A 17,572-nucleotide genomic window follows, 5' to 3' on the forward strand; every position below is an offset into this window, starting at 1 on the left:
TCTACTAGAAAAGATATAACTTGAAAAAAAAACTTAAAAAAAAGAAATCTGGAAAAGTTGTATATTGATATCTAGAAGATCTGTATCACTATATTTTTCCTACGGAAACACTTATCAGTAATATCTACAAGTTGCCTTTCTAACCAGACTGTGACAAGTCCTCATATCTACTACAGTAAACAGATCAGACTAGCTAGTTCTCACATTTAACAGGATAAAAAGAAACACTCAATATCCTGAAACATAAACTTTAAAAGCACACATTACACCAGAAAGCAGATAGTGGAGAGTACCTTTTCGACAATCATCGATCAAAAATCTACCACATCATGTTAACATAGTCGACTTCAGACTTCTATATCCACATTTACACTTTCTGTTTCATTTGTCATCAAAATATTTTCACTCCTCTTTGCTCAACTCCATCCAGGTCCTCTGTTTTCACCAACATAGAAGGTAATTTCCTCCACCCAGCAATAGATTAAGTTTCTTATCACAGGAAAGTGACTTTCTGAAGTCAAATTGTGACAGAAATTTTATCTGACAACATGGATTTCAGGTTCCTTATATGAAGCATTCAACTTTGTTAATTCACTGGATGCTTCCTTCTCTGCTTTTTTCTTGTCAAGCTCCTGTTGCTTGCAGTTTTCCTCATGGGCTTTATTGAACATCCTCACAAAGTTAAGTAGAGTTGAGACAACTGCAGCAAATTTGATAATAAGATGATTAAGAGCTCCATTTGGTTGGTTTGTGGTCAACTAAAAAGCACAACTATTAATTAATACAAGAAAAGTAAGACAAATGAAAAGGCTCAATAGTTGGTAGTAGCAGTAAAGTCTCCGGTTACGGTTCTTGATCGGATTGATACACATCATCTCATTCCATCAACGGCTCCCCATCTTCATCGCGAGACTCAGAGCAGTGGTTTGTAAATCATCGGAATTTTCGATATCCATATCATCATCCAATAGCGCAGGTAATTTGAGATCCAAAGAGAACGGCTTGTAAAACGACGTTGTGTCACAGTCATCAGTCATCCATCACAGAAGAGGAAGTATCGCAATCGCTGTGGAAATCCTCCATCTGGATCCTCGGCTTGAATACGTTCTTTCACAAAAATAAGGTGTGCTCTTTTAAAATCATAGTCTTAATTGTTTATGTGATTAGGTGTAATTTATAATAACAATCTTGAATTCTCATGTGATCTCTTCGTTGTAACATGTTGTATATTATGAGATAGGTGATGATGGTGGTTTGGCGTGGTATCGTGATTGACTAAATTTTATGCATGATTTACGTTTCTTAGTTTTGTAAAATTGGAAGACACCTTAATCATTCAATTTCTTTTAATTGTCTTTTAAAGTCATTAATTAGATTGTCTTACATGGAAATTATTTGAATGTCATTTATCTCCATAAAATAACTTGTATGCTAATTGTAGTCTTGTCTTGTTTAATGGCTAATTCATACCATTTATGGATGGCCATCTAGGAAGCATTAGTGCGGGTCCGGTGTGAGGGTGCGTACTGCGGGGATACGGAAATTCGGCAAATTCAAAATTACAGGGATTCGGGTGCTAGGGATTCGGCATAATATATTGAATATATATGTAATATATATATTTCAAGAGTTTTATTTAAATTATACTAAATAGTGAACCAAATAAGTTAATTATCCTTAACAATATGTGTCATTTGTACTTAATAACACAACTGATGCATTTTTATGTCCTTAATTGATCATGTTTTTAAGTATCTTCCTTATTTTCTCTCACTTGGTGGGAAAAGAATCTCCGAGAATCCCCGTGTACTCCAGAATCCCCAAATATCGAGTGCACATCGAGCGCATAGTGCGGCAGGTAAGTAAAGAATCCCTGCTTCCTAGATGGTCATGTATGATGGCACATACTGTGGCCGGCCTATAAGAGGCAATTAAATGTCATTTTGTTGGCTTTTTTTGTTTCTAATTTAGATTGTCTGCATTTTAGTTTTTCTTTTTTGGTTGTCTAACTTAATATTATTTTCACTTGACTAGACTTTATTTTATTCTCTTTATATACGAATATTTTTTTTAATATTATAATATGTATAAATGTTATATAGGGTCGCGCTCAAGAGAGAACCAGTCCCTAAAATAGAACCATAGAACCACTAAGGTTCTGCTGCCGAACCCCAAATTTTAAATAGATTTTTAGTATCTAAATCTAAATACATGTTTTTTTCATGTTTTTTCATCGTTGTGTGTGTTCAAAAATAATTTTAAAACATAAGGTAAGGTAAGGGTTCTATGGGTTCTCTCTCTAATGGTTCTCTACATGACCCTTTTCTATCTGCTAATATAAAACAACGATATATTTTGTGCTAAATACTGAAGAAGAAAAAAATAGATGGAACTATAATTGCCACCTCATCAAAAAGTAAAATAGTGGGATACTTGGTGTAAAGACATGGTAGAAAAGTAAATTTGAATTTAAAATAAAGGGAGCACTTTGAGAGTTTTTTTTAATACTAAATACACTTGGAGAGTTAATTTAGAACAAGATATAGAACCAACCATTAGCAATGTGGTGCTATTTGAACACCAAACACTACTTTTTGGTATAGCAATAGCTCCATATACTTTAACACCAAAAACTACTTTTTGGTATAGCAATAGCTCCATATATTTTATCACAACCATTGGACTTGCTCCCAAGAAATGAACATTTGCTTAATTAAGGGTAAACTAGGTGCAAATCCAACCATCTGAATAATTACACAAGCATTATTATATTTGTTCTTAAACAGGACGTATGGGTGAAATCCCATCAAACATATATACAACACTAATTATTTTATAAATATTCAAGATTCCAAATGCATCAACTGATGACTTCAAGTACATGAGCCCACACACCACACAACTTTAAACAGAAACCCATGTTAACTTACAAATTCCACAAACAATAAATTGTATATATATCCAGTTAAATTAATTGCATAGTACTGGATCTTGTTTTATATAAACCACAAACTATAATTGTATGTTTCTGATTATTTGGTGACCCAAAATCATATAATTAGTGAACCTTGTGCATATTTTTAGTTATTTCCGGAGGTTTCTTGAGTTTATAGGCTAAAATGATTTATAGTGGTACGTGACTCTACATTTATAATAGCAATTCAAATGAAAATCGTTGACCTAACACCAACACTGCCAATTAATCATATGTAACAATGATACCTTGCTCAAATGTACAACGAGCTGGATCTTCTCCAAAGTAAAGAATCAATGCATCTACGTTTCTTCCCTGAAAGATTCAAGCGTTAGAGATAATAGGTCAGGAAAAAAAAAATATTCACAAGGGAATCTTAAGCTGACGTTCCAAAACAGTTAGAATCATACCACCACAGAATAAAGTGAGGCTAAGGACCTAACTTCACCTTCAGCAAAACAAAGGAAGTCCTTTAAATCCTGAGTAGCACAGACACAAAAATTAGAGAAGCCAACAGGGGTGAACAATAAACACAAAAATTGTGATGTTTGAAAAAGAATATTAAGCATGTGACTCTGCTTAGTTTCGAGTTTCAAGAATCTATTTTTGAGTGTTCTGAAATTTCACAATTCATCAGTTAATCGCTAGAAGGTCCTCTATCCATTTGACTATGTAAAACTGCCCACTTGGCTCACCTTAAGGAAACTTACTTGTTAATTCAAGGTATTTTTATTTTTATTTTTTTACTAAATTTAATTCAAGGTATATTCTTTGTACACAAAACTAAATTTTGATTTAAAGTTACTGGCTGATTAGATAAATTTATTAGTAGCAATATCTATAACTTGTTACATATAACAAGAACAAAAATATACTAAAAGTTACAAATAGAATTGATAAGATGCATTTTTATAAAGTTAAATTGCTTATAAGTATTGTAAATACTTTATACACAAACAAACCATATTCATACTTGTATGTATAAGTTACTTTTAAGCTTAGACAAACAACACAGAATCCCACCTAGACACTGTTTTGTCTAATACATGAAGATATGTTAAAATATTAATTCAATAAAGATAGAACATTTATATTATTATTAATTGGCTAAAAGATTTGTATAAATAAATTTCATATCATATCTGTATTGCAATATAAAATTAAATGCAGAATTTTTTACTTTTTTTTAATAAAAGCTCATTTGTTTCTGTGTATATTTAGATACTTAACTAATATACCAAAACTCCAAAAGTAACATTTACCAAAAGATCCAATGTTGTTGTAACGTATTAGAATATATCAATATGTTAACCAAAAAAGAAATATTATTATTGTTTAGTATAGATTTATGTCATATCTATTAATCTACGTCTTGGTAAAAATAATAGGAGTAGTGAATAGTAAACTAAAATATAGTAATCATAGAAAAACTCGTTTGTTTCAGTCCATTTATAAATAATTATACTAAAATACTAAAAACAATAGTAAGAATATATCTGAATGATTCCGCATTATTCAAATGATTATCAGAAGACATTAACCACCTACAATCGCCTAGCAAATTTTAGCTCTTAATCAAGTGAATGGCATTATCTAATGCAGTAAACATTAGCATCGATGGTGAAAGTCAAAATAACCATTTTTTAAGAATACGCCAAGCTGGTCAAAGCTAGAACATTATCGAGTATCGTTAATACTGAAATTGTATTTAGTGTTGCTAAGCAGGAAGTAATTAGCTATCTAAACAAGCAGTTCTGTTATCTACACAAATATTTTACAAATAAGAAATACAGTAATAATTATCTTTTCATATTCGATCAGATGGCTGTACATAGAGAATAGATCAATGTTTAAATGGGTGCTTGTAAAGGATGAGCAGTCAAGATACCCACATGATGGTATATTGTCTAGCTGAAGTTGAATGGTGATGTAACACCGTCTCACAGAGCTCTACGCTGTGTATGGGTAGGAGACCAGGAACCACACTCCACAAGGCCTGGAAAAGAGCCCAGTATCAGCTTCTTAGAGGAAATGCTCAAAGGTAGAGGCATGGGGTGTTTGTAGACAACCTCTAGATAAGGGAAAACAAAGGATAATCAACTTATGTGGTCTCAAAAAAAAAAAAGGATAATCAACTTATGCTGAAAAAGGGAAAACAGATGGACAATTTCAAGTGGGGTACAAGTTATACTTGAAGCTGCAAACTTATATACTGGTTTATGTAGCTCTGGAAGAACATGAATTTGGCAGCCGAATAATATAGACCTCATGAAATCTTGTATAAGAATGAATGTTGTAGCTTATACACTCTCTGTACCAGACACATCCAGAGTTCGTCCTATATAACATCTATCCAAGACAAAAAGGAACACGGCAACAATTAAATCCCTCAACAGCTTCATCCAGCAACAGCTCAAGGGGATCTCAAGGGGATACACCAAATTTAATTTAGTAGAAGGGTGGCAGATTGCTTTGATGAGGATAGTTAGGAAGACAGCAGATTGTCCAAGTGCTGCTACTTGGCAAATTTGGTCCTCAATGAGGTCATGGGGTACAGAGCTCACTAAAGCAGTGAGAAAATGTCAGGACTTCTAGCTCCTTAATAGTATAGTGAATAATTGGTTGGTGTCATGTACTCCAGCAGTCCTAAAAGGAAAAATCTTCAAGCTCGTCGAAGCCAATCAATAACTACACCTTATAAATACTTAAAATTTACTTCTCAAATATGTTGGATAGGAAATAGAATTCTTTTCACCACCTCTCTTTCTGGTTTTCTTTGTCTTACATTTACCTCTTCTCTCCCCCTTTTCTGTGCCAAATCACTCCTATCGCTATCTGAATCTCTCTAATATCATTTATCTCACCTATTTTCATTCTAAATGTTCAAAATGTACTACTTCTAAACGAAGCCAATCGATTGGCTCCTGACAATAAACCCCTTCTACTCTAAAGAGGGTGTTTATTTTAAAGAAATGTTTGTTTAACTTATTAAGATCATTGAGTGTTAATTATTCTATAAACAAGAGTTCACTTGTATCTAGCTGCTACATGCTAGAGAAAATTAAAGTTAGCATCCTCATGTCATATATAAAAACCGGGACACCGGGTCACAGACAGTATGATGTGTTCGCTTGTGAGTTGTGACGTTTGATTAATGAATCAAAGTAAATAAGGAGAGACACTTATGCCCTCTAGAAAAAACAATGCAGTACTTGATACTTATGTATCACAGCACTTTTTTTCTTTTCAATCATATTATGTGTCCATTATTTGCTTCTGAATCAGGAAGGTGTGGTTGAGGTGATAATATATCTTTATTCTTTACACCATATATACCAATCTTCTGCTTTCGAATTATGGATCACACGACAGAATACATCTAACATATAGATAATTAAGATCTGTAACTAACACTGCAAGCATGGATGAAATATAAGTGTTAATGAAGCCTTCTTTTCTCTTCCATCCAATGTTTTCTTCTGATTAGCTTGAGGAAAGCTTTTTAACCCGGCCAGGGAAATCTAATATGTTGTCATGATTATTTCTCTCTTTGTAGATGATCTGAGTTACTATCTTATTGCAAAATGTAAAATAACCCTAATTTCAGGTTAAGTAATTGCAGATGGTGCACATAAATTACCTTCAGAAAGTTTTCTGACACGGGTCCATCACTTTCAGACAAAGACAATTCCTGAACCACCTTCTCCAACCCTTTGCTGATAGCTTGCATCTCCTCAGCCAAATATTTTAGTTGTATCTGCAGGGAAAAAAAGCAAGATCAATATATTGTCAATGTCATCACTTAGTTTCACAAGTCGCTCAAGCATTCACACCTTTGTTGACGATTCCAAGCTTCCAAGATCTTCTGAAAAATCAAGAAGTTCTGGCAATTTCTCAGCAAGCACCTTAAAATGATCCAGTAAATTTAAGTTTGAGAATGATAGCTAACAGGACACAAGAGGGGCAACACATGCATAAAACTTAAACATGAGATTTAGCTTAATTCAATATCTAAGGTCACTTCCCCCTCCCATTTCTTGGTTGAGCACGGTTTGAATATAACCAATACATGGCAGTCGAAGTGGGTAGTCAAAATATTTAAAAATGCTTTTGGCTCCTGTGTATTCAACACCAATCATCTAAGACCTATCGGATGGTTTGGGAAACGATAATGGTACACATAACTATATAAACATTGCTTAAAATTAATTTGTTGGCCATTTCATTGATGTTTTTGTAAATTTAGATTTGTCAGTTTGTGAGGGCAGATCCAATGGTGTGCTATATCTTGTTCTACATCTACATTATAGAACAAAACTAAATTTACCACTCCAATGGGGTTCTATATCTTGTGCTAAAATAGCACAGTGCTATACTTAGTTCCAAAGATAGAACAAAAGATAAATAGAGCTCATACCATCTTGATCTCATTTGAAGTGAACAAGTTGAATGGAAAAAATAATTTTGTATTCAAAATAGTGGGGTACTAAGAGAGTTGATGAAATTTGGAACAAGATGTAGAACCAACCATTGGAAACATGATTCTATTAAGCATCAAAAACCACTTGTTGGTGCTAAATTGTAGCAATAGCTCCATCTATTTTAGCACAAGCACTGGACATGCTCTGGAATACACATCTCTGTTACATATGAAATCAAGTAGACCCAGTATCCCAAAATCAAGGTCCCCCTCTTAAAACACTAGTCTTAGATGCCTGTTACAACTTGGAATCATCTTTACTAGCTCTTTGTAGTGGACTATGCTGGGGAGCCCAAACTTTTGTGGCTGGAGGACCCGAATCTATTTTAAGCTAGGTGTAAACAGTCAGCGCACTCCTACTTATGTCTCCATATAAATTTGTACACGAGTGTAGAATCATATAAGGCCAAGGCTGAGCTTATCTTACAAGGACTCGCTCATTGCTCTCCAAGTCTCCTACCTATTCACATTCCAAACCACGTAAGCTCTGTATAAAATTACCACCCCGATTCAAGGTACACACAAATACAGAATTCCTGCCCTACTCTTACATAGAGACGATTCTTTTAGGCATTGCCATTCCCCAATCAGTTTCTGCAGGTTATCCTTTGACAAATAAAGGATATATCCCCCCAGAAGTTTAATCTAGAATCTCAACCAGGCAAACCTCGGTATCACATTAATTATTAACCAGCACTTACCCTATATGTTGCATAGACAACACTCTCTAGAGTAGAATTTCAAATAAGAGCTCATACAAAATGTGTTGAATGCACAGCCGCATGCCATTTTCTCAGACTTAAAAAATCCACGAAGAATGTACAGCTTTTATGGTTTTTTCCATCTTTATAGTTTCTTTGGTACGCAGACACCATTCTGTACTCTACGTGGACAATTATACATTAAATGCAAGTTCTTCGACAGTCTGAGTTCTAAAAAGACATCTTTTCAGACTCCAGCTAATAGCTATCCATGCATTACGTTAAAAAGACTTGTCTCTACTTACAGTCTGTACAATTTTCATATTCAAAGAATTGTGTGAGAATACCGGAAAAAGTCCTGTGTACAGGGTGCACAAAAGCCGTTTACTACCTTGCACAGATAATGCATAAGAGTCATCTTGTTGTTGCGAGCACGCGTTTCAGTCAACTTAAGGAGGCTATCCAATCTGAACCCAACAGCAGAGCCTAAAATATTTGCAACAATCAGCCAATAAGCATCAAACAGTGTCAAAAACTATTTTCACAACATAGACCTTCCTATAATGCATCCATCAATATTCAATATATACACAGAAGTTTAGAAGAACTGCTGCCTCTTACAGCAGTATAACTTTAGTAAGAGTATGATGAATAAGACGTACATATATTAGTATGAATACAATATCGTCTAATGCTGGCTCACAGTCAGCCTGATGTTTATTCCAACAAAAAACTGGAAATTTAACGATTGATATATTCTGTGACAAGATTGACTTGAGTGAGACCATTTTAAATGAGTGAGGAATGTGATAATAGATGTGAGTTGAGTGTGCAGTTGATAGCCCATGCAATTATCAAAAAAAGATTCTAGTAACTTACCCCTTGCAGTTCCCTGGTTCAAAGCATTTCCAAGTGAAAGAATTGTCTGCATAACCTTTTTCAACTTGCAAGAACTCCTGATCTGATAGAATATCATAATAATTTTATTAATATCACCTCTATTGAAGTTCTTGTACTGCGAAAGTAAAACAAAAGAGAATAATTGCCTGTTCTGTAGCTGAATTTATAACGTCCAAGCTGTTCCGCAGGTCAAAAACCTGATACAAAAATTTTATATAGTGACCAACCCCAAATCAAAATATTTTTCAGATAGTGAAAGATATCTATGCTGTTCTCTGACCTGGGATTCAAACTGCAACTTAAATGAGAAAACTCTGAGCTTAGATTCAGCACGTGGTACTTGCATTAATTCGAAGAAGAACTGCCGTGATTAACGAAGCACCAGTTATTAAATATGTAGCAGATAATTTCAAAAATCCATATAGAGAAGTCAAAAGCACAAACCTGTTCGCACTTTCCTAACCGATCTTTTTCGCCGTTATAGTTCTGTACAATGAACCATCAGTTAATAATTAAATTTACATCACATTCACAAGTATGACACAATAATTCTGTATGTATCTCCTACTGTTTCTATAAATAAAAAAGTTTTGACTTCTTTTAACTTTACAAGAATTAAAAAAAAACAATAAGTGGTTTAAAAATCAAAGTTTGCTACCTTAAGCAATTCTATCTCCTCTTTGGTGGGACAAAATTTTATGAGGTTATCAACCTGATCTGCATCCAGTGCCGAATCATCAAATGCTAGCACTGATTTCTGACAGGTTTCACAGCACAAATGGTTGATAAAAAATATCACAAGTAACACTAACTGTAAACAATTTAATGCGCTGTAATGTAAGAAGGTATATACATCGTAAATATCATTTAAACACGTAGCCTATATGAAAACACGGGGTAAAAGGAAAACATGCATGCTCTTCCTAGATCTTATTATAGTACCTCAACTTCACCAAGGATAGCTAGAAATGATATATCTTAATCATGCACATATATGTATATAAATATTGACATGTACAATTAAAAAGATTTACTAATGATCATATATTGCCAATTAGTCTAACATATATAAAGTAGTCTTGAATAAAAATATATTGATGAAAAGAAACATTCCGAACTTGAAGGCTTCGATAATGCAATTATCAAATTAAGGGAATATACAGATTCAGGTCTCAGGACAGGTCGTGCTATTATGACTAGAATAATAAACTAATCCATATTAATCACTGTGAATGATTATTTATTACCTAATAACTAGAGATATGCTTATCAAGGATGCATATTAAGCAATATCATTCCAGTAAACGAGCCAGAGATTAAAGTATAATCTACACCAAGAATGCAAGAATGAGGTCCACCAGAAGCCCATAACCATGGAATGTAACATTGATTATTAGACATGAGAAGAAGTCATACTATAGTCTCATTACTAGAACTGAAACATGTAGCCTGCTGATTGAGATAAAATGAAACGAAATTTCTGTAGCATGCTGACATTGTTCAAAGACTTTACAGACTCAATTTCATGTTTATATGGATTAAACATTAAACTGATGCTTGTGAGGCTAATATAATTACAGTTTCTTTACAAATGAAATTGAGTAGGTAACTTACCATCAACTCGTTTAATGGTATCTTCACTTTTGAAAGCATTATTTCACAATTATAGGCGCGTCTATGGCCAATCTGTGGGGAAAAAGAATATAATGAACAATGATTGGTAGAATTTAGGTTAAAAAGAAACAGAAAGGTTGTAGCAATAACTTATAAATGATCTTGTCAGTTCAAAAAATGGTGGTGACATGCAAAAGAGATGATTACCGTCCAATATTGCTTAATTTGAGTCATGCTTATGACTTTATTTTTCTTAACTTACATAAAAATATCTTAGTTGCGCGTAAAGATAACTTCTAAAATAATTATGTATAAGGTGCAGCATGCTTGATGCTATCAAACTCATGTCAATGACATCCCTCTCCAATCACTAATTGAATTTCTTTATTAAATTATAAACTTATCGTTGTTTAGAGTTTTTATCGTCGTTTATAGTACAGCTTGTCCTGTGATCCAATTTGTAGATACTAATGCAGGATTGCTGCAATAAATTTCACATATTCTATAAGAATTCTAAAATATATATACATACATATATACACACATACATATATGTGTCTGTGTGTGCGCGCGAATAGATAGAGAGTTGAAAAGATGTTAAAATAGATTACCAGCTGCACTTTTTCAGGCTTGTTTACTGGCACACGTGAATTTGTTTTACCCCCTGGACCACCTTTACCTGAACTGGGAGCTGCTGCAGAGAACAGAGTCTCCAATTCTGATATATCAATCTCCGGACCCCTGCAACACATGACCAGCATGCTCATGAGACACAAAATAAGAACATATATGAAACATCAATTATTCAACAACAAAAGCCATACTTACTTGGTAGCATCACCAGATCTTTGTGTCTCAGCCCATAAACTTCCTTGAACCGCTCTTGTTAGCTTTAACCAATGCAACGGCTTCAATTTCTTTGTCTGATTGTTCCTTATATTCATTGGACGAGATAAACCACGTCCTCTTCCCAGAGATGGGGGTATAGAAGGGGGCGGTGGAGAAGAAGTTCCTGGGTTTGCAGCCCCCGGCGGAGGAGGAGGTGATGGAGCTTGAGGATTTGCAGCTACCAGTGGTCGTGGGCCTGGAGGCAGAGAAGGAGCTTGTTGATTTATAGGGGGAGGAGGAGGGACTTGTTGATTTACAGCATGGAATGAAGAACCGGTACTAGGAGGAGGTGGGGGTGGGGGAACCAATGTCGAATTCACAGACTGTGCAACTTGTGCATGATAAAGAGGTGGAGACGGAGGTGGTGGAGGTCGAGGTCTTCCCTTCAAAGACAATTCTTCTTTCAATGGGGGAGTAGGAGGAGGTGGTGGTGGTGGAGCCACAGACGAATTTATGGTTTGATCTTTCTTTAAAGCAGGTACCGGAGGGGGAGGGGGAGGGGGAGGCCCAAATTCACCCTTATCATTTTTCAAAGGGACTGGATGAGGAGATTGAGTTTGTGGATGAAGTGGGGACGGGGTGGGAGGTGGCATATATTTTATTGAGGGAGTTGACGCTGGAGTTGGACCAGTTTTAATATCTATATTTTCCTTCAAAGGTTGAACAATTTCTGAGTCTGATGGGGGAGGATGTGCATATTTTACACTTTTAAGTGTATTGTCTCTTAAAGGAGGGGTCTGAGGATGTAGTGTTGAAGAAGGAGCAGAAGCTGAAGACTGTCCAATGTCTATAGCTGGATCCTTCACAGTTAGTGTTGATTGAGGCGGTGCCGTTGAAGAGGATTTAGTTTTACAAACAAAGTCCTCCCCCAGAGGTTGCCTGGGAGAAGAAACAGCTGATGGAGCATTTTCAAGTCCATGATCTGTATCTTCATTTATATCTTTGACTTGAGTCGGTCTATGTGAGGCCTCAGACTGTTTCCCATCTCCTCGTGATTTAAGACTAGGTTGCTTATCGTGATGCATTTTAGGACTTAACTGAGGCAAACGGTTGCCGTGATTTTCAGCTTTATGAGTGTCAACATCTGCCTTCCTCTGGGAATTATTAGCTGAACTGGTTGTATGCTGGATTGCATCCAATGTAGCATCTTTCTTTGGAACCAACCAGTCAACACTATTGAAGATCTCTTGAACTTTTGCAAATGCCTCCACTGGGAGACCATCTTTTTCTTCAAAACAAGACAAATCTACAGGGACTACAGACGCAGAAGCATCCATCTCTGAGAAAAGAACCTTCATCCAAATAATTAATTTTTGAATACATATTTTATGCATGTGGCAAGGAAACAGCATATAAGGGCAATCTAAGTTGCACACTAACAATTTACCTCTGCTCTGAAGTCCTTTGAGAATTGGTCCTTAGCATTCCACATCATATCTACGTCATTCCGATTAAGCATTAAAATGTTTGACCTAATAAAAGATGTGTTGAACATGACACGTAATATCATCTCTTCTCGTTCCATGTCATCATGTAAGTTAATACACTCCAGCACAACATCGCCTTGAACATGGCAATGGATATCAATCTTGACCAATTCACATTCTGCCTGCAAATATATAGATGTTGCGGACATTATCACAGCATTAGAAAAGTCTGAACAGTGGAAGTCTCTATAAGGGAGACCAATAGGCATATATAACGAGGCAATAAAGAGAAATGAAAATCTGTTCTTGAATGTTGTTTGCCAAAAACATCAAATCTAATTTGTATAAGTACTTATTTATTAATATTTCAATATATGACATACTACACTAGTTTAGTTGAAACCATAACTGTAGTCTGGACATCGTACAATATGAATCAACCTTATTATTTGATAAAAATTCCCAAGTAACTGACCACTACAGATACAGGAGTAACTAAGCAGTGACACCTCCTATGATAAATCTTCACTCGTACTCGGGTCAAAAAACTACATAGATTTCTGAAGACGTAAACTACTTTTAAGTTTTAACATATTGAACGAATGCCATGCCATTTTTCACCTAGATATAATTACTCTTTTCATTTTTATCCTGTCCAAGAACTATTAATGTGATGTTATAGGGTGTCCCTCCTTCCACTGTGCAATGTGCTTATAAATAATGAACGCATAAATTATATAATATACACAAGTAAAAAGCTCAAATCACACACTATTCGCAACCTATATACAATAATCAATTAGTATATGCTCTAAATAACAAGTGTACTACATATTCAAACTATTTGATTCCTATCTAATACTAATAAAGCCAAGATTAGTTCATGTTAAACAACTACAAAATATATGCTGTACAATTTCATTTCAAAATTTCATACTGTTCATACACCTGATTTGAATATTTAACATGATTAATAGGAGTCATGTTATAAGAATAAGATATTTACAACAAAAAATTTAGGAGATCATGGTAAATCTTCATATTGGAAGAGTAACTGAGGAAGTCTGACTCTTTCTCTTGGACCTCATTTATTCGGCATAAAAATTTGTATTTTTTTGAAAAATATTAGATAAGGAAAATAAAATGTTTGCAAATTCTTCCCAACTTTTGGAGATAAAAATGTTTTAGATAGTCCAAGTGGTAAGGGTTTGTCGTCTATTGTCCCAGGATTCTGGTTCGACTCTCGCTCATGGCTCACCCCTGAGAATTATCTTAGAACATAATACTAATTTGTGCCAACCCGACTAAAAAAAAAAAAAGTTTTCCTAGCTTTCTTTAGTCAAATTTTATTTAACCTGCACAATATCCTCAGTCGATAAATTTTCCCAAGTAAAGAAACATAGGAAAACCAGAACCCTAATTTGCAGAAAATATTTTACATGCAACAACCTATATATATGTTTTTTAAATCTACTTCATCCTGATGACTGCTAATCATATTAATGCCAAGGATTTACTTGTATTCTGTATATTAAGGTGGCATTGCACTAAATCATACATATGTGGACAATTATACACTACTGATACTGATTATTATCACACACTACAATCGTTTGAATTTTTGGCACTTTAAATTAATATATTAACCGATTTCATTTCCATGCCCAAGAAATCCTCACATGTGCAAATATAATGAACATTTGCATAGGTAGTAATATCAATTCAGGGAATAAACAACCAAATTTACCTGCTTGTAGTGCCGAACAGCCTTGCTCCTCTTTGGTGTTGAGAATAAAAGTTTAGGATTGCGGTCAGATGGAACCAAAGGATCTTGTCCATATATATGAAATATTGGGCGGCAACCTCCTCCCCTGTCAAAATTAGGAATCATTCTGATAATGATGCAATCCAATGTGAGTCCCCTGTCCAGTGGAGGCCATTCTGTCCCTAAATTTCTCCTTGATACATATTGCAAATACCTTAGCTGAGAAGGTATAGGATTTAGTGGTGAGAGGAGCTGCAAAAGCTCCTGAGGTGCCTGCTTGTACACCATGTCCAAGGTCTTCTGCTCCCCGTAATATTGCTTACTGTAAATTAAGAGTGCAGCCAACATGAAAACCAGTACAGGCCAGCCACCCCGTTCACAGTGCATTAGGAGCACATTTTGTTTCCCTAGTGATAGCCAACTCTCACCCGATCTTAAGAAATGGTGGACGACCTCCAGTGGGAGCAGTGGACACCCTTCGTAATGTTTGGGGTAGTCCATAATAGTTATGTCATACTCAGACAAAGCCTTAGCAATTTGGCTCGGTGTCCCTTGCTCATGGAAATTAAATACCAAGATCGAGGCATCAGGGTAATAATCTTTTAGTTGACCTATAACATTCCCGACATAATCTTTATATTCTTCTGCTTCCCAAGTATCGGTTGTGAAACAACAATCAAATACTACACATGCAAAAGATTTCAATGTCATTATTGTTAATCACAATTCACAAGAATATCATCATTTATAAAAAGAAAACAACCTAATCAATGCATATTTTATATGTGTCCTTAAAAAATCAAGTTCTAATAAATCCATGGCTCAAAATGCTTGCTTCAATTACAGTGAAGAAGCAAAACATTCCCTAAAATTGAAATGCTCTTGTTCAAGAATAGAACACTATGATTTTAACTATTTAGTATAATGAAGTAAAATAAAACCCACCTTCCACTTGAGAAAAAGTGTAATTAAGAACTAGCACAACATGAGAGCATAATATGCATAGGCGAGCGATCAATGAGATTCGCCTAATTAGTGACGATTCGAAGAACCTATTTTTACAATGAGCAATGACTTGTTGTGATTCCTATAGGTGAAACCGCCAATTTGGATGCAATCAATAATCAGGAAACGAACACAACTCATCAAAGTCTTGCATCCAAATCCCAATTCCACCTCTAAAATCACCTGTTCCCATTTTCTGTTGGTTCTCTTCGAAGCCTAGCCTAACTCAACATATCAGTACAAAGGACTGTCTATTAAACTATAATAATTCAATTCCGCAGTCAGTTACCACCAACACCTCCTACCAGTAAATTGTTTACACTTAACCACAGAATTCAGTTTAAACAATTTTCAAACACATAAATTCAGATAAACTGTACATAAAAACACTAAAACAAACTATTAATCAATCAAACTTCAATAAAATAAAATTAAAAACCGAGAGAAATTACCATAAACTCGCTCAGAAATCTCGAGAAGTCCATCAGGTGGCTTCTTGTAAAATAATCTACGAAACAATGCCATTCACCAATAACATCCAAACCGTAAAACCCTAATTACTCCTAATTTCCAACTCGTAAACCCTAATTCACACACATATAAACCAATATATCTGTGTCTATACTGTATACATACAAGGCCAATTGTAGAATTTTGTAGAAGCTGAAATACTTTTACTAGAAGTTTCTTAAATATATGTATGTGTAAGTATGAACTGGGATTGCAGATGAAGAGATTGTGTTTGATTTATAAACACTTGGTGTGTTGTGTTTTTTCAAAGGGAGCTCAGGTCAGCTTGTTTATATTTTTGTGTTGTACATAGGACGCGTGTACTTTATGTGACAATTGTGTCACATAAACATTGAGGATATTAGATTGCTTTATTACCAATCTCTCTGTACGCTGTACTGGACGAGTATATTTATCTATCCGTTTGGCCCAAGCTATCCTTGCACACGTTTGCACTGTTGCTTCCTACTTTTTACTTTTTACATTCTAACTAGTTGAGAATCCGCGCGTTGCTGCGGCTTATAAAAATTATATTAATGATTTAATATTAATATTTGTAGAATAAAATAATTTTGTGGCTGTCTATAAAAACTATATTAAAGTTTCAAAATTAATATTTGTATGATAAAATAAATTTTGTATTATAAAAATCTTGATGTAATATCAATACTCAGAGGCGGATCTTAGAAGGGGCAAGAGGGGGCAACTGACCCCCCTTAATTTTTTTGTTTGTTAATATTATACATATTTTTAGGTTGTAAAATTGAAATTGACCCCCCTTAATTTTTTTGTGACCCCTTTTAATTTTTTTACAAAAAAAATTGGCTCCCCTTAACTTCATAGTCAGATCCGCCACTGTCAATACTAATATATAAAATTGCAAAATTGGAATATAATTCATGGTGAAAAAATGAAAATAAATTTATACAAGTAATAACAATTTAAAGCGCGATGAATCTTAAATTTATTTGTATTTTTTTTTTGAAAAGTAATCATGTTTTTACATTGTCACTTTCTGCCAATTTTTTTGAATTAATTGTGCACAAAAACATCTAACTTAAATCCTTGAGGTTGTAGTATTGAGAGAGAGGAGGTTGTGTTTAGATGATCCTGAACCTTACGATTTTAGGGGTATTTATAGGTGCAGAGAGACTTGTGTGTTATTCTTTTTCATAATTAAATAATCTGAAACAAAATCAGATTAAAACTTTCAAGCTACTATAATCTGAAACAAAATCAAATTCTGAAACTTGCTTCGAATATACCCGAAACTAAAAAAGTTAGTTCTAATTTTTGATATTTTTCATC

The 17,572-nt window shown here is 34.6% G+C and overlaps 1 protein-coding gene across 4 annotated transcripts; it reads right to left on the bottom strand.

The window, feature by feature from the left end:
- Positions 1 to 47: 47 nt before the first annotated feature.
- On the bottom strand, positions 48 to 16,623 carry LOC108223112 (formin-like protein 17). 4 transcript variants are annotated; one of them, XR_010292233.1, is made up of 18 exons: positions 16,207 to 16,623; positions 14,732 to 15,432; positions 12,945 to 13,166; positions 11,498 to 12,849; positions 11,281 to 11,410; positions 10,670 to 10,741; positions 9,714 to 9,812; positions 9,500 to 9,541; positions 9,336 to 9,416; positions 9,202 to 9,252; positions 9,035 to 9,116; positions 8,547 to 8,641; positions 6,808 to 6,879; positions 6,615 to 6,731; positions 4,867 to 4,970; positions 3,385 to 3,453; positions 3,223 to 3,289; positions 688 to 700 (listed from the first exon to the last, which is right to left on the bottom strand). XR_010292233.1 is itself a non-coding variant. In XM_017397196.2 (17 exons), the coding sequence occupies exons 1-17, from the start codon at positions 16,277 to 16,279 to the stop codon at positions 537 to 539; spliced, it is 3,489 nt and encodes a 1,162-aa protein (XP_017252685.1). In that variant the 5' UTR covers positions 16,280 to 16,621; the 3' UTR covers positions 48 to 536. The 4 variants fall into 4 exon arrangements, 3 of the variants coding, with proteins under 3 accessions (XP_017252685.1, XP_017252687.1, XP_017252686.1); XM_017397196.2 differs by lacking the exon at positions 4,867 to 4,970 and having other exon boundaries at positions 48 to 700; positions 16,207 to 16,621; XM_017397198.2 differs by lacking the exons at positions 4,867 to 4,970; positions 14,732 to 15,432; positions 16,207 to 16,623 and having other exon boundaries at positions 48 to 700; positions 11,498 to 12,836; positions 12,945 to 13,085.
- Positions 16,624 to 17,572: the final 949 nt, after the last annotated feature.

This window comes from Daucus carota, chromosome 5 (genome assembly GCF_001625215.2).
Source record: "Daucus carota subsp. sativus chromosome 5, DH1 v3.0, whole genome shotgun sequence".
NCBI lineage: Eukaryota > Viridiplantae > Streptophyta > Magnoliopsida > Apiales > Apiaceae > Daucus > Daucus carota.

What these genes read in the sequence shown, in the direction of transcription:
- LOC108223112 (XM_017397196.2), bottom strand. Translation starts at nt 16,279, where the DNA reads ATGGCATTGTTTCGTAGATTATTTTACAAGAAGCCACCTGATGGACTT. An exon ending in CTGTTCGGCACTACAAGCAG is followed by an intron (nt 13,167 to 14,731) that starts GTAAATTTGGTT and finishes ATATATTTGCAG; the next exon opens with GCAGAATGTGAATTGGTCAA. An exon ending in TTATGCATTATCTGTGCAAG is followed by an intron (nt 6,880 to 8,546) that starts GTAGTAAACGGC and finishes GATCATTTTAAG; the next exon opens with GTGCTTGCTGAGAAATTGCC.